The sequence below is a fragment of the Microplitis demolitor genome, chromosome 3, assembly GCF_026212275.2.
Source record: "Microplitis demolitor isolate Queensland-Clemson2020A chromosome 3, iyMicDemo2.1a, whole genome shotgun sequence".
Classification (NCBI taxonomy): domain Eukaryota; kingdom Metazoa; phylum Arthropoda; class Insecta; order Hymenoptera; family Braconidae; genus Microplitis; species Microplitis demolitor.
Genome location: NC_068547.1, coordinates 207,113 through 223,022, shown reverse-complemented (window position 1 = coordinate 223,022; position 15,910 = coordinate 207,113). Strand labels below are relative to the sequence as shown.

Sequence of the window (15,910 nt, the reverse complement as noted above, 5' to 3'; positions counted from 1 at the left end):
TTTATATTAATATTTATAGGTATGTTATTGGTCATATAATAATAATAATAATAATAATAATAATAATAAGTTAAATGAATTATTTTGTAATTACAATAATAATAACATCAATATATTAATGAACGATTATTCTATATTAAATCCTGCCATATTGAATCTTGTAAATTAATTAAGATTTTTATAATTTCGAGTGCCCATTTTTATTGTTATTATTATTGTCGTAATTAATAATTATAATTTGTCTTTTTATATCAATATTAATATTTTAATGTATACTCGATTGAACAAAGAAAATATAAATCAATACTTAAACATAAAGGTAATAATGAAATGATGATTTTTTTACGCTGATGTATTAAAATAAAAAAAAATAAAGAAAATAGTAATTAGTGATTTATAAATCAGTAAAAAAAAATAAGATGAATTAAAAAAATATAAAATTTATATAAATATCACGATTTATTTAACTAACGCACGTATTTATTTTATCAGCGATAGAATAAAAATTAAATTTTTTCCTTAAATTTCTAAGTCGCTCATAGTCATTACCTGGAGAGAAATTAAATATCATTATAATTCTTTATAAGAATTGTAAAAATATTAATAATAATAATTGTACTTAAATGAGTGCGCGTAAAATAAGAATAATAATAATAATAATAATTTAGATCATCTTCAGAAATAATATTTACACTGTAGATAAACAAATTTAAATAAGACTTAACTTGTAAATGTGAATCTTTAAATAAATTTTAAGTGTAAGGATGAATATGATTTAGATTTATATAAATTTAATCTCGCGTCTATGATGTTGTAGTTATTTCATATAAATAAATTTAAATAAAAAAAAATGCACAGTGTGCCTGTTAAAAAAAATATTATAAAATATATCTTGTATGTCAACAAAATAAATTGCATTGAACTGCTATTGAAATAAATAAAGTTTTAACTATTCCTATTTTCGAGGCAGAAATAAATTGCTCATATGTATTGAATGTGATAAATATAAATCACATTAAATACACAATAATTATTTATATTTAATTATCACAAGAATACTGATGATTGATGTATGAAATTTTTTTTTAGTGAAAAATAATAATAATAAATGAAAGATAGAATTGATAAGGTGTAAGATTTTTGCACATATATATTTATTTCTGAAGATGACCTAAATAAATCTAATAAAATGAAAGAAGATTTAAGAATGCTCTTGCTCACAATTTCAATTCTAGACTATTATTGTAAGATCTATATTTAAATTGCAGAATCTGTCATTCCTTAAACAATAATAATGATATAAAAATAAAAGAAAAAAAATCTATTATAATGACTCTCTGAAACTATCTGTACATAAGTATTTTGTATTCCTCAAAATAAAATATTTAAAAAAATTAACTGCTGGAAACTGTATTTTATTATTAATCCTAACAAGTTAATTATAAATCATTAATTGTAATAATAAACAGTTACTATATTGTCCTCTTTCTGGGTAAATCTCGTAACTCCAAAATTATAATTTTTTTAAAAATCGGTCAAAATATCTATTCTGTTACACTTGCATTAATGAAAGTATCAAAATTCAAAAGTCTCTCGAAGTTATTATTTTCATAAATAATTTTAATTAAGAAAAAAATGTAGTTACGATGATTACTCAGAAAGGAGACGATATAAGTGTATCCTAGGGAATGATACCATTGTAAATTTATACTTTAAACTAAAAAATGATGCATCGATGGGCAGAAAAAAAAAATTTTTATAAGCCGTTAGTATCCATGAGAGTGATAAATTAACCCATACCATAAATTTATTTATTTTAATAATATTTATTTAACATATTACTGTCATAATTAACAATAAAGTCGTACAATATTTTAATATTGGCGAAGAAAAATAATATGCTATCGATCCAAATAGAATGAAATTTATTAAGACCTAAAAATTCTAAACAGTATGCATCAAATAGCCACAGCGCTTGAGCTATTATCCAAATTCCAAGCAATATAATAAATCTAACAAAGCTGATATTAATGTATGGTATACAAATCGGTAATAAAGACAAATACCAAAAAAAATATTGTGATGTTACAACAGAATTATAAGTAACCATAACCATAGCCTGAGTCATTATTCCAAATGACAATTCTATTTTATTTTTATTATTTGAATAACGAAATGATAACGCTACTAATAATAAAATTGGTGGCAATATCCGAATTATTTTTTCATATATTTCAGTCGGTTGTCCAACTGATAAATAATGCATATAAAAGTACAGTGAAAAATTATGACGTCCATCTTTACGTATTAAATGATATATTAAACTTTCATAAATAAATTCATATCCATAATAATAATAACTTAGTAATGTTAATGTAAATAATGATAACATGCAGCCAGTTATAAATTTAAATTGATTTCTATTTGGAACAATGTTATGTTTATCGCGATATGATAAATACATAATTAAACTGAATATTATTGGATATAATCGAAAGTGTACAGATAATCCGTGAATTAAACCGGTTATAAATGAATCCTTATTAATTATTAAATAATATAATGTTAATAAAACTATAACGACAGATAATGAATCAGCGTTACCGCGAGTTGATATGATTATTGTCATTGGATTATAAATCCATGAAAGAGCACACAACTCGGCAATTTTATTTTTATATTTATTGCTGTTACCTTTTGTTAAAATTATTTTAATTAATACACCAGCGATAATATCAATTAATGAAAATAATAATTTACCAAAATCATAGTGTAGAAAAATATTTGGTGTCAATATTAATGCCAATAATGGTGTATAACGATAAGTATGACGTAAATACGGTGATTCTCTATTTGTTATATATCTTGCAGCATCTGTATAGACTTTGTAATCAATATCTGTGTATGGAACACGAAAATATTTATCATGAAAATTAGCATATATTATTAAGAGTATTCTCAAAATAAATGCTAAATAGCAATGGACTTTGAACTCAGGCCACTTCATATTATTACAATTTTGTTTTATTTTTAACAGCAGCTTCAACTAAACAATTTTTAAATTTAATAAATTCTCTTTTACAATCATCTTTACCGATATTTTGTTTTGACACAACACATTTCCCGTACTCTGTTGCTGATTCTTTACATTGTGCTACCAACAATGGATACTTTTTAAATCTTTCTTTAGCTTTTGCTACCGAGTTCATTACTAAAATATTTTATAGTAATTTTATTTTATTATTATTTTTTAAAACCAAAGGATAATTTATTATAGTCTTCGTCGGACAATTCAAGAGTCTGGAGTTTATTTCCCAGTATATAATATAAAGGACCACTAAATATTATTCCCAAACCAATCGCGGTTCCTACTAAAGTAACACTACGCGGGTATCTAAAAAATATAGACCTATGTTTCAATATCTTCTGGTCGTTGTTCATGACTTTTTTAATGATGATGACTGAAAAAACAAATGACGAGTTATATTTATTACATTATATTAATTATTGGGATAATTGATGCTTACATAATCAACTGTTTTGTGTTCGTAAGGTTTTGAAATATCTATTCCTTCACAAACTAATGATTTATCAAAGTATTTAATGCAACATTGGCGAAGGTCTTCAATTACTTGCTGACAACGTGATGGCTGATATACGTTATCTTTAAAAAATTAATTATTAATTAACTAATAAAGTTTTACGTGGTATTATTTTTTATAAAAAGTAAATCAACCTCGTAAACATGTTTGTAATTGGCATGCATATTTTTTACATGGATCAGAAGTCTTCATGCAAGTTTGTTACAAAACTAATAATTATTACTTATTAATTAATAATGAAAATTATTTTATTTATATTTCACCGGACAACGTGATCGTTGATCAAATAAAAATAACCTACTGGTGGGGAAATAAAAAAAAAGGAAAAAAACTAACCAAGACTGCGCTCACGGAAAAATGAAATCTACAGAACGTCAAGTTCCCACCCAGTTGGCAGCATTGTCGTGATAGTACTAAACGATCATGTCGATTTTTTATTTTTAAATTTCGCGCCAAGTTGGCGCTACTTCGCGTTGCTGTATAGAATGTTGAAATTTTTGCTAAAGTGGGGGTAGGAGAATGAATCGGAAAGTCAATTGTTTTTTGTATCAACTGGCGGTCCAATAGCGTCAGTCAGTATCGTCGATAATAGCAGTAGTAGTCCCCAGATCCTTCTTTACGTTTAAATTAAAACACAGTATTGTTTAATTAAAATGTCCAGTGTTTGTAAAATTTAAATTGTAAAAAATGTCTGTAGTAAAGTGTTGAGTGTTAGTGTAAAATGTTGCTGATGGCTGATGCTGATACCTTCCAAGTTCCTGATTACTTATGATGTTGTGAATTTCATGTGAATCAAGAAAAAATTTAATTGCTTAGTTAAGTATCATTCTAATAAAATAAAAAAGTTAAATATTAATAAAATAAAAATACGAAGCTTGCACTGCTTTTTACTCGCCGCCTTAATTTAAATATATTATCTAGATACGATTCAGATAACAATCGTGCAGCGTGGTATCTCCATTATCGATATACGTTAATAAATTTTTTCTGTATTTTATATTGCATGGTACATAATCATATGATAAAGAAGTTTTTTTTTTCGTAGTGTTTTTATGCGGTAGTGTTTTTATTGGGTAGGTTTAAAAAATGGTAGAGACGTTTTTAGTAGTATATTTTATTGGTAGTAATTTATTATGGTATAGGTGTAATATGGTTGAGTTATTAATGGTAGGCATATTAATGGTAGAGATGCTAATGGTAGGCATTTTTATGGGTGACCTGTATTGTGGTAGAGATGCTTATGGTAGAGATTGTTATGGTCGAGTTCGTTTCTGGGAGGGTTGTAATCTGGTAGAGTTGTAACGTGAGAGAGTTCTTAAGTGGTAGAATTGTTGATTGGTTGAGATTTTTGCGGGTAGTGTTTAAAACTGATATAGTTGTTGTGTGGTACAGTTACTTGTGGTAGGCCTAGTTGTGGTTCCGTTGTCATAAGGTAGAGATTTTTCTGGTACACTTATTAATGTGCCGTTGTGGCAGTAATAGCTAAAACCAGTAAAACCACGGCCTCGGTCGATTTTTTTTTCTCAGCATATGCCAGTAAGTCTTGATTTGCTAGAATTTTTCCGATCCAGATGCCCAAATCACAGTAAAATGGAAATCCAATTTGACTTATGACGTAGGTATATTAGTTTCTCTTTGAAAAATGATTTTCAGCGCACGGATATTTCGTGGCACTCGGTGGTACATGGTACTCGGTTGATAATGAACCAGAGGAACGCGTCTACTGAAGTTAAAACGTGATATAAAAGATATAATATTCTATTTCAAAGCAAAATTACGTTTCGGAAATGGTCCTCCACTTTTCTTCTTTGCCAAAGAATATTTACTATTATTGAAATATAGTTAATGCTAAAATTTACAATAATCAAATAAGTTGTAAATTATTTCCGACATATAAGCAATAAAACAACGAAAACTTTAAAAAAATATGATTTATTTATTTAATATACATAGCATTCGATAATATTAATAATTAGTCAATAAGATATTTAATTAATTATTTGACTTAATAATTAACTTATTTTGTTTTTTTTAGATTTTACTCTCAATATTGTTATACATAAGTCTTGAAATTTAGAACAATAAAATTTATAAATTTAATCAAAATTAAAAATTTTTAGACAGTGATTGTAAAGTCTTTGGGTGATTTAGACAGCGAGTTGGAAAGAGGTCTGGAACGTTTTCTATCAAGTTTTAGCTTCATATCAATATCACATTCCGCCTCGCTTGTTTCATGAGCATCCATGAACCCTGAGGGTGGTTTGAGCTCTAATGTGGATAATTCATTACCCCAGTCTTCGCGCGGTTGCTGCTCTCTTGAGCGTAATCTCGCATTTCGTTGATAATTACGTGAGGTTGAGGTTGAGGTTGATGATGAGGATGATACTTGTTGTGGATCATTGAATAAACACAATGACTCAACTGATCGAAGTCCCACTGGGACTTCTTTGTGTCGATCTATTGATGATGCATTTAATCGTGACCCTGTGGCAGTATGACTTGGCGAGGGTGCTGCCGAATAAGAACGCACTCCAGTTGTTCCATCTGAATTTTTTGGTGACGGTCGTATTATATTTTCAACTCTTGACCCACCAACATCTGGTGTTATTACATGACTTCTTTAAATTAAATAATTAACAATCATCATAAATTAATTACCGCAATGCGTCAACTAATTATATGTATATATATAAATTTACCGTTGCTTTTCTAATCTAGGAAAGGTTTTTCTTTCAGAAATTGGTGACGGCTCGGTTGATGTACTTGATTCGTGCGTGTGGTACAATACATCTAAAAAAAATCCACAAAAAAATTATAAAAATAATTATTAATTATTATTTATTAATATTGAGGAAAGCGGGGTAATATGGGATACAAATAAAACTGTTGTGATATTTTTTTATTTTTTATAAAAAGTATCCCATTTTATCCCATATTTATTGCACACCTCAAACGTCAAGCTGATTTTTAATCTATTTACTTTGAAATAAATGATAAATTAAAAAAAAAAAAAAAATGATAATTTGAATATTCAAGTTTTCGGTTGGTTTGTTGGTATGGATGTAAACACGGTTTAATCCTATAAGTACACTTCGAATCGACTTAATTAATTTCGCATCAGCTTTAAATAAATCTTAATTAAATCATCATTTAAACCCTTGTTTGATAGTTAATTAATTAATTAAAACAATTACACTCGTATTTAATTAATTTTTTTTTTTTAATATAAAGTTTGAGGTGGGAATTTTTAAGCCAACTATAAACTCAGTTCTAATGAATAATTTACAAGGAAGCAGTTATTTGTATAATGGACTCATCTTACCCGGCTTTCCCTTGATAAATAATTAACAAACAATTGAATACTAATACTAACTTACTATGATGAACCGGCCTTGGAAAAATAGCTAGTCGTTGTTCGCGGCCTCGCTGGGGCCCGGAATTAGGTCCTGGTGAGCGAGTTAAAATAGACGTCGGTGCCGAATCATCAAGGTGATTAGATGATTCTGTCCGACTGCTTGTCCCAACTTCGGTATCACTGTCCGAGCCAAGTGTGTCGTATTCCTCAGACTCAGACTTGAATGACTTTGATTTGCGTCTTGAACGGCTTCGTACTTTTGTATACTGATCAACATCGATCTGGGTAATAAACAAAATAAATAATAATTAAAATATAAAAGTTTAATTGCGTATTGAAAGTGTACCTGAGCGCCTTGCAACATTGTTTCACTCCTTTCATAAAAATACGCCTGTCTTATCGGATTTGCTGAAAGATTTTCTTGCTCTGGTAAATGAAATGTTGCATACGGATAAATGTCTTCCGAGTACTCGGGTATCCGTTCCAATGCATTTACTTCCCGACAAGGGGATTGTTGACTAGGCTTACGTACTGTTGCATAATACTGTTCTCTTTGTTCCATATTGTGTTTGTTATCTAATGCCGCCTGTGTTTGAGAACTTGGATCATTACCTCTTCTGCCTCTCAGAGAATCTATTTAAATTTAATAAATTAATAAATTAAATAAATAAATATATATTTGTTTTGTTTAGTCTAATAATTATTTACGTGTTTTAAGACAAAAACAAACACCGCCAATGACAAGTATAACAGCAACAACAGATATAACACTGGGCGCAAGTACTTGTGCATCAAAATAGACTGGCGTGACCTTTATTTCAGGCAGCCGGCCGTCATGAATTCTCGTTAAATCGCCAGGACTCGTTGTACTAAATAGGTATTCCGCTTGAGTTGATCCGGCATTATTGTATCCTGTCACTCGTAATTCATAGCTTGTTCCGCTTTCCAAATTGACAATCGGAAATCTTGATTGTGGTGACACATTATTCGATACTAAAAAATATATAAATCAATTTTTTATTAACAAATAAATATTTTATTTATCACTATAATTATTCCATAAAATAATAAAAACTAATATTTTTCCGCAGTAAATATTTCATATTAAAATTTTCTTTCATCTATTCGATGTTCGGCTATTATATACCTGAATAATAAATTTAATAATTCATTAAACGTTTATACTCTTGTTATATATTCAACATTAATGTACACGAGTATAATATAATGCGTTATCCAATCCATATATATATATGTATACATTTATTTAATAATAATAAACTCATGCTGATGAGTTTACAAAAAAAAAAAAAAATATTTTAATGATATAATAAAAAAAAAACGCTGTAGACGATGGAAAGCCTGAGGCAGAATATAAAAAAAAAATTAAACTGCTGGTATGAAAATGAAATAACTCTGTTTATCTAAAAATATTTAAAATAATTACCAAGAAGCCAATCGCCGGGTAATCGTTTGTACTCGACAACAAAGTAGAGTAATGGGCAGCCGCCGTCTTGCCATGAAGTCAGCTCGAGTACAACGGAAGTCATATTGGTCCGTATGAGATGTTTTTTATGGGGAGGAATAGGTTTAGAGCCTTTAGTTCGCGCAGTTTCCATTTTACTTGCACTACCGCTGCCGATGCGGTTGAAGGCAGCCAAAGTAAATTGATATTTAGTGCCGCACTGCAAACCCCCGAGCAAATGTGTGCTGGCACGTCTGTCAAGCATAACTTCTTCCCATTCTGCGAATTCCTTACGATAAGCCAGCACAAATCCCTTTATGGGAGCGCCCCCGTTATCTCCCTGTTTCCACTGTAACTGTACCGCATCGGTTGTTGTGCCAGTTGCAAGAAGCGTTGGAGGTGTTGGTGGAACTATGCGTAAAGTTTGTCAATTAAAACTTATAACTTTATATACCCGCCAACAAAAACATCATCTGCTGTATCTCATAACGCTGTACAAACTTTAACTGCCAAACAACATTTTTTTTTTTTTATCTTTATCTAAAGTAAATTAATTTTGTTTTTTTGTCAGATCAATTTAAAGTTTACTTTTAGTTGTGTTTTACTCTTGGCTGAACAAACAAATATTTATAAAATATATCCGTAATTTACTTATTGTTTGTTATTTATTTTCGGATTTTTATTTTTTTTTTTTTTTCAATTAATTAAATGTTATTTTAAACACTAAAATAATTATAAATAATTTACCTTGTACTTGTAAACTGTAAATAATTTCATCAAATCCCAGTGAATTTTTAACATGACACGAATAATTTCCTTCTTGACTTCGCTGTACGTTTCTCAAAGTCAATGTATGATCAGCTCCGATATCCACTCTGAATAAAAATATTTAAGTCAGCAAAAAAAAAAATTAAACTGGTATCAATTACGTAAACGAATCTATTAATTAAAGACCTTTGATTTTTTTGCAATTTAACATCCCCCAATCGCCAATCAACTGTAGGCGATGGTATTCCAACACACAAACAATGAAATCTTACGTCAACACGCCAAGATGTTATTATTGGAGCTCCAAAAGATATAATAGCTGCTGGAACTAATTACGAAAAGTTAATTAAAATTTAATGAAATAATTTTATTCAGCTACAATCTAAAGTTTATTGGTAAAAAGACAAGTTAATTAATAAGTCGAACCACAGAACTACTAACTTGCTCGTGATTGAATATTTTTAAAAATCATTAAATAAAAGATATATTTTACAATAATATCTAATCGTCGGGATCAAAACAAATTGCCTTTGATAATCCAATTCCGTAAATTGAAAAAAGAAATAAAATAAATGTAGATAATTGTTAATTATTAACAAAACAATTAACGAAAGTAAAGTAAATTTATTGTAGTCGTAAAGTAGCTACTTAATTTATAATTAAATAAAGTTTAAAGTATATAAGAAATAAGAACTGCCGAAGAAATAGCTCCGACGATTGACGAGAGAATAAAATAAAATAATAAAAAAGTTTTATATGTAAACCTATAGTCACAAAAGAAAATTACATTCTTGTAACTTTAAACGTTCCTTCGTATACTATAAACTTTGTCGAGAGGGAACTAATTATTTCTCTGGTTCTTATTTAACTTTTACTTCCTTCACACTACCACCAGTAACTCGTTCAGGATAAATTTCTTTTCACGTTGTCTCATTTTATTATCAAGCTATTTAATAAAATTTTATAGCTCAATGCACCTCTAGATATTGATATTATTATTTAAATTAAAATAAAATAATTAACTTTAACAATAAAATTGAGTTAACCGTTATTACTGAATGGTGATAAAATATACTCGGAATAATAATTATGTTAGAGAATAAATTATCAAGTATCGCGGTTACTAACCGGTAGAACTTGGCTGAAGTTTGATGACCGGAGTGCTGGGTCCTTCTCCTACTTTGGTAGATGCAGTGACCCATGCTTCATAAGATTCCCGTAGTTTCAACCCCGTGGCTTCGTAGTGCAAACTTCGAGCTGGCAAAAAGTCTTTAATGATCTTTACTTCTTGGCCCTGATCCAGCGCTCGTATATACACAGTATACTTTGTGACAATACCGTTGGGTCGTTTTGGTGGCAACCACGATATAATAACAACATTTTCGGCGCTCGGAACTGCCTTAACACGCTCAGGAACGTCTGGAACTGGATTCAAATTCATTATTTTAATTTTTGTAAATTTATACGCGGATCATTATTTGTTCCTACGACTTATATTACAACTTGTCGTATATGCTTTTAACAACTCATTCATAAGACTAAATAGTTGATTAAATCGATATCGATAAGTTTTAATATTTTTATATTTTACAAAAAATTTATGTTTTATAAAATATTTACCAGTTTCTTCAGTCATACATGAAATGGGAGTACTACTAACACCTTCACCGGCTCTTGTGTAAGCCAAAATTTGCACGGTATAGTTTGTGTAAGGTCTTAGATCGTGCAAAACGGTGCTAAGAGCTTGGGTAATCTTGGTATCTCTTGATCCCAGAGTTTCAGTACTTTCTTCATTAGCCGGTTCATATAAAAGTTTGTAGCCCTTTATTATACCATGAATTTTATCAGACGGAGGAGCTTTCCATGTAACTTGAATATTTTGACCAGTTAGTGCTGTACATGCAATGTTTTGTGGTGGCGAACTCGGTACTGGTTTATAATATCATAAATTTCTTATAAGTATAAAAATTTACAGGCACTTATGCTAATTATTAAAAGAATTTTAATAGATTAAAATCACACCCAACACCCATTTATCATTAAACTAAAGACACCTTGCTCACTTTAACTCACCGTTAATTATATTTTTAAATAATAGATGATGATATTTATTGTTATTATACTAACCGGCTTCAAGGGTCTGAGTTATCACAGGATCAGAGCCAGGACCATCTCCTTTACTATTAAAAGCTTTCACCACTATACTGTACTCGGTAAATTTTCTTAATCCGGTCAAACGATATTCGTAAGATCCGTCTCCATTTCCTGTGATACCGACTCGGGTAATATTTGTTGCTTGTTCATCATCTCTTGATACACAAAACAAAAATAATAATAAAAATAAAAATAGGTTCTCTAGTAGAGCATATATTAGATTACAAGCATGACAAGTAAACTGATATGATAAAATAGATTCAACAAAAATAAAAATATTAATGATGATAACATTAAAGAGATATATATATATATATATATTAAGAAAGACAATACCTTAGTATAGTGGACGCGATAGTGTAGCCGAGAAGCTCACCATTCCACAGAGATTGATCTGGAGGCTGCCATGTGATTTTAAGCTGCTGTGGACCCAGGGGCTCGGCGGTGACCTGCCGTGGAGGGCCACCCGGTATCTCCCCATCAGTCTGCACCTGCATTCCCATTCGGATTGATAATACACTGATATATAATATTTACAATGCTCAATGCATTGATGATTAACGATAATGGTATTGGCTTAATATATATTTATTATTTATTTTTTTTTTTTTTTTTATCGAATACTGACATGAAGAATGTCGCTTGGGGCTGATGTTCCGAGATGATTTTCCGCAAAAACACGAAAGTGGTAGGTGGTGGCAGGTTTTAGTTGTGATACCAGCGCGACCGTGTTGTCTCCTGCTACCGGCTGCGTGTTGTGGTCATGCCACACATCTTTTACAGAGAGTAACATACAAGAGACACTTGTAACGATCAATCCCCCGGTATTAATAATTTTATTAAGTTATTATTATTATTATTATTTATATCGTATTACTGTCATTTTTATTAACATCAAACATCAATTTCATTTTATTTAATTAAATATCAATTATCGATTCACAGATAATCAAATAAAGTAAATTTTTTATGCTCCTCGACTTTCTATGGCATTCGTAATACGATATATTTAACATAATATATAAATAGATCATTAACGTCTTGAGGAGGTTATTGTTTATTTTATCATTAGATACCCACATCGACTTGTTGTTGTCTATGTATGCCTTGTTATGTATGTCAATATGTGTGGAATGTCATTCAATTAGTCTATTATATCTAGCAGCATACAACAGGGTTGTAACATTGTAGGTATCCAGATGATAAAAGTAAATGTTACGATGCTGTTATGTTATGAATGGGATGTGTACTGATTTATATATTTATTATTATTATTATGAAGAATATTAATAGATAACATACCATCGGCTTCTTTGTATTGAATGATGTAGTTTGTGATGGGAGAGTCGGGATTAAATGAATCAGAGTCACTGGAAGGCGATGACCAAGATAAAAGTATCGATCGACTTTTGAGCTCGGCAACGTGCAAATTTCGGGGAAAATTAGGTGGCTCTTGAACGAGGAGATGGATGGATGCTTTATCGATGCCATACGCATTGCTGGCAACGCACACGTACTCCCCGCGATCCTCATGACCGGCTTTAGTTATTCGTAATTCAGACGTCATTCCACGTGGCGTTGAATTATTCTCCAATATGTATCTGGAATGAGTACGTGATTTTGAATCTAATAGCCTTATTTGTTTAACGAACATTGGTTATAACCAGGGTGTAATTAAGTGTATTTATTATTAACTTATGCTAATCCTCGTTAATTATTTCAATAATTTAGTTTAATTATTTTTATTTGATCAGTATTAGTACGAGGATTTATTTATTTGTTTAGTTAAATTACTAAATGGAGTTTATTTCCATAATAATATCCATTAGTCGGCAAAGAACCGCGACAAAATAAAATTGAGTCAGATGATACTCTGTCTGCTATCGGATATTTAAAGTTTATTTTTGTGTCTGTCTGATAGCTTTTGATCGACACAATCACAGATTATTTTAAAATATATAAAATGTATAAGATATAATATTATTCAAAAATTGAAAGAAAAAAAATGACTTCTCTGAAATTAAATTTTACATAAAAAAAATGGGACGATAATCAATTGGAGGTTGGCTAATCACTGAATAAAAATCCGTAACCGGGTTTTTTTGAGTTTTCTGGCAGATATGGGTAACATGTAGCTAGCGACATGACACTTTCCAACGATAATTAATTTTTTTTTTTTTTTTTTTTTTTTTTTCACATTTCAAGATGACCCCTTTCTACGAACAATAAAATTTTTTTTGTCCCCTGAGTTTTTGTGACTTGATTTATCAGTTTTCATATAATTTGTTGGTATATTATTATAAAAAATATCTGAATATGTAAATATATAAGGTCATATTAATTTTAGTACTGAAAAATTGAATAAGTTTATTGTTAACCGACAAGTATAAATTTAAAGTAAGTGGGACAATGTGTTATGTTTTTATTTTGATTGATTTCGTATATTTTTAAAGTCACATTACATATTATCAATCAATAGAAAGTTGAACCTTTAAAAGTCGCAATGAAATATTTTCAGTAATTTAAAAAATAATTTTCTATATCTGATAAAATTTCGCGATTAATCAATAATGAATTTAAAAATACCTTAAATCATAAATTGGTTCAATTCTGCCGCCACGATTACGCCAACTGATATCAAGAGGTGAATCACCTTCAGCCTCACATCTTAAAGTTGCTGTTTCACCTCTTCTGACAGATTCTTGACGGGTTTTTATTTCAACATGTGGCCCCGCTGAATAAAAAAAAAAATAATTAAATTTACAATTTTATCAAAAAATATATCTTTTAAATATTATTGTTTTATAATCCATTTAATCAATAAAGTCTGTGTGACATTTATAAATAAAAGCGTATTATAATAGAATCGAGTCAGGTAGAATTTGGTTGATGCATATTTTAAATAGCCACTGGCATAGCTGTTAAATATTTTACCATGAACTGTTAGACGAATGAGTTTGCTGAGACCAGGGCCTATACCATTGCTGCCTTGGCACATGTAAAACCCACTGTGTTCTCTCGATACTCTCGGAATTACCAACGAGCCATTTTTTGAAACTTCAATACCCTCCATACCTCCGTATCCAAGCTCTCGATAGTCTCCTGGTGTTTCACCTGTATTTTTTTTTTTTTTTTTTTTTTTTTTTACAATTAGAAATGTATTAATAATATATTTTAAATAAACTGTACAAGTAATCAAATATAATTAATTTTAATAAGAAATGAAAAGAATAAAAAATTTTATTTTTAATGAAATAAAATATATATAGTATAATAGTTTGACAAGAATCTCGTGAGGTTAGACGAAACTAATTTTCTTTCAGCATTGTATAAATGTATGTATGTATGTGTGTATATAGAAAAGCTCATTCGCAACTGAATGAAAACGCTGAGTGCACCGATCAGCAAAATTCATGACGAATAGAACAAAGTTCTCCACAGCTAACACTGTCGAATAGACCTCGAGTTAATGAAGGCTTGGGTTTTCAACCGTCAACCCCTACAATTCATTGTTCAAGTAAAATACATTCAAGAACGAAATTCATTAAAATCATGCAATCTAAAACTTTACCGCGACTACTGCAGTTATACAATAACTTAACTTTAATTTTTCTGTTTTACTAAATAATTTGTTTTTATAAGTAGTCATTTATTTATTTATTTTAATTACTTGCAAGACAAAATAAATTCTTAAAACTCAATGCTGCTGAAACTCGTGAGCGAATTTTTTTAAAAATAAAAATTTATGGGTGCTGGTACTATAATTATATGGTGTGATATTTAAATAACAATAGCTTACCAATAGATTGCTTCCACGTAACATTAGGAATCGGAAATCCTTCAGCTTGGCAAGCCACGGAGACAGAATGACCTACAATAGCATCCTGGTCGATAGGTTCCACAACCCACCGAGGAGGAACTAAAAATACCATTATATTAAAATTTAAGTTTGAACAAACCAGATAAAATATCAATTTTTTAATTTTAGTCCTAATTAGTTTTACTCTGGATTTTAATTTTGATAAATTTTTTACGAATAATGAAAAAATAAATATTTAATTTTAAATAAAATAATATTATTACCGTGAAAAATGACTTTTACTGTATTATGTTTATATGAAATATAAATTAATTTCAATAGCATGCATTTCTAAAGATAATATTTTTTAATCGCAAATAACTACATCAATACTTATAAAACAACGTTTAACGATATTGTAAAATATCTGTTTCTACTTTAATTTAAAATTTCGTGAACTGACGATTTTATTTCGAATCAGTTGTCATGAATTTTAGAATTTTATTTTTTTAATTCAATTAATATTTCGTTAAAGTTAATAATTATTTGTTTGTCGTCAGTTCAAGTTTTTAAAATCACGAACGATTAATAATAATAATAATAATAATAATAACAACAATAATATTAATAATAATAATTAATAATAATAATAATAATTAATTCAAATATAATCATGCTTGAAACAGTTAATGACACCGCTACAAAATACATGTGCACAACGAAGTATCGTAAAATTAACTACGATACGTTATGCCTACCGTAAAATT

General features: G+C 29.3%; 2 protein-coding genes across 2 annotated transcripts in view; both read right to left on the bottom strand.

The window, feature by feature from the left end:
* Positions 1–1,005: 1,005 nt before the first annotated feature.
* On the bottom strand, positions 1,006–3,093 carry LOC103573687 (GPI mannosyltransferase 1). The gene has a single exon (XM_008552873.3). The coding sequence runs from the start codon at positions 3,005–3,007 to the stop codon at positions 1,817–1,819; it is 1,191 nt and encodes a 396-aa protein (XP_008551095.1). The 5' UTR covers positions 3,008–3,093; the 3' UTR covers positions 1,006–1,816.
* Positions 3,094–5,565: 2,472 nt separating this feature from the next.
* LOC103573686 (cell adhesion molecule Dscam2) overlaps positions 5,566–15,910 on the bottom strand; it is a 46,011-nt gene continuing 35,666 nt past the window's right edge. The window contains exons 12-28 of the mRNA XM_053737752.1: positions 15,144–15,263; positions 14,279–14,458; positions 13,931–14,078; positions 12,647–12,945; positions 11,973–12,118; positions 11,681–11,835; positions 11,318–11,499; positions 10,811–11,119; positions 10,319–10,615; positions 9,377–9,518; positions 9,170–9,297; positions 8,405–8,833; positions 7,666–7,950; positions 7,304–7,590; positions 6,980–7,238; positions 6,302–6,392; positions 5,566–6,220 (exon numbers count right to left, since the gene is read on the bottom strand). Coding sequence (XP_053593727.1) covers positions 5,719–6,220; positions 6,302–6,392; positions 6,980–7,238; positions 7,304–7,590; positions 7,666–7,950; positions 8,405–8,833; positions 9,170–9,297; positions 9,377–9,518; positions 10,319–10,615; positions 10,811–11,119; positions 11,318–11,499; positions 11,681–11,835; positions 11,973–12,118; positions 12,647–12,945; positions 13,931–14,078; positions 14,279–14,458; positions 15,144–15,263 — 3,959 coding nt within the window. The 3' untranslated portion in view covers positions 5,566–5,718. The remainder of the gene's footprint in view (positions 6,221–6,301; positions 6,393–6,979; positions 7,239–7,303; positions 7,591–7,665; positions 7,951–8,404; positions 8,834–9,169; positions 9,298–9,376; positions 9,519–10,318; positions 10,616–10,810; positions 11,120–11,317; positions 11,500–11,680; positions 11,836–11,972; positions 12,119–12,646; positions 12,946–13,930; positions 14,079–14,278; positions 14,459–15,143; positions 15,264–15,910) is intronic.

What these genes read in the sequence shown, in the direction of transcription:
- LOC103573687 (XM_008552873.3), bottom strand. Translation starts at nt 3,007, where the DNA reads ATGAAGTGGCCTGAGTTCAAAGTCCATTGCTATTTAGCATTTATTTTG.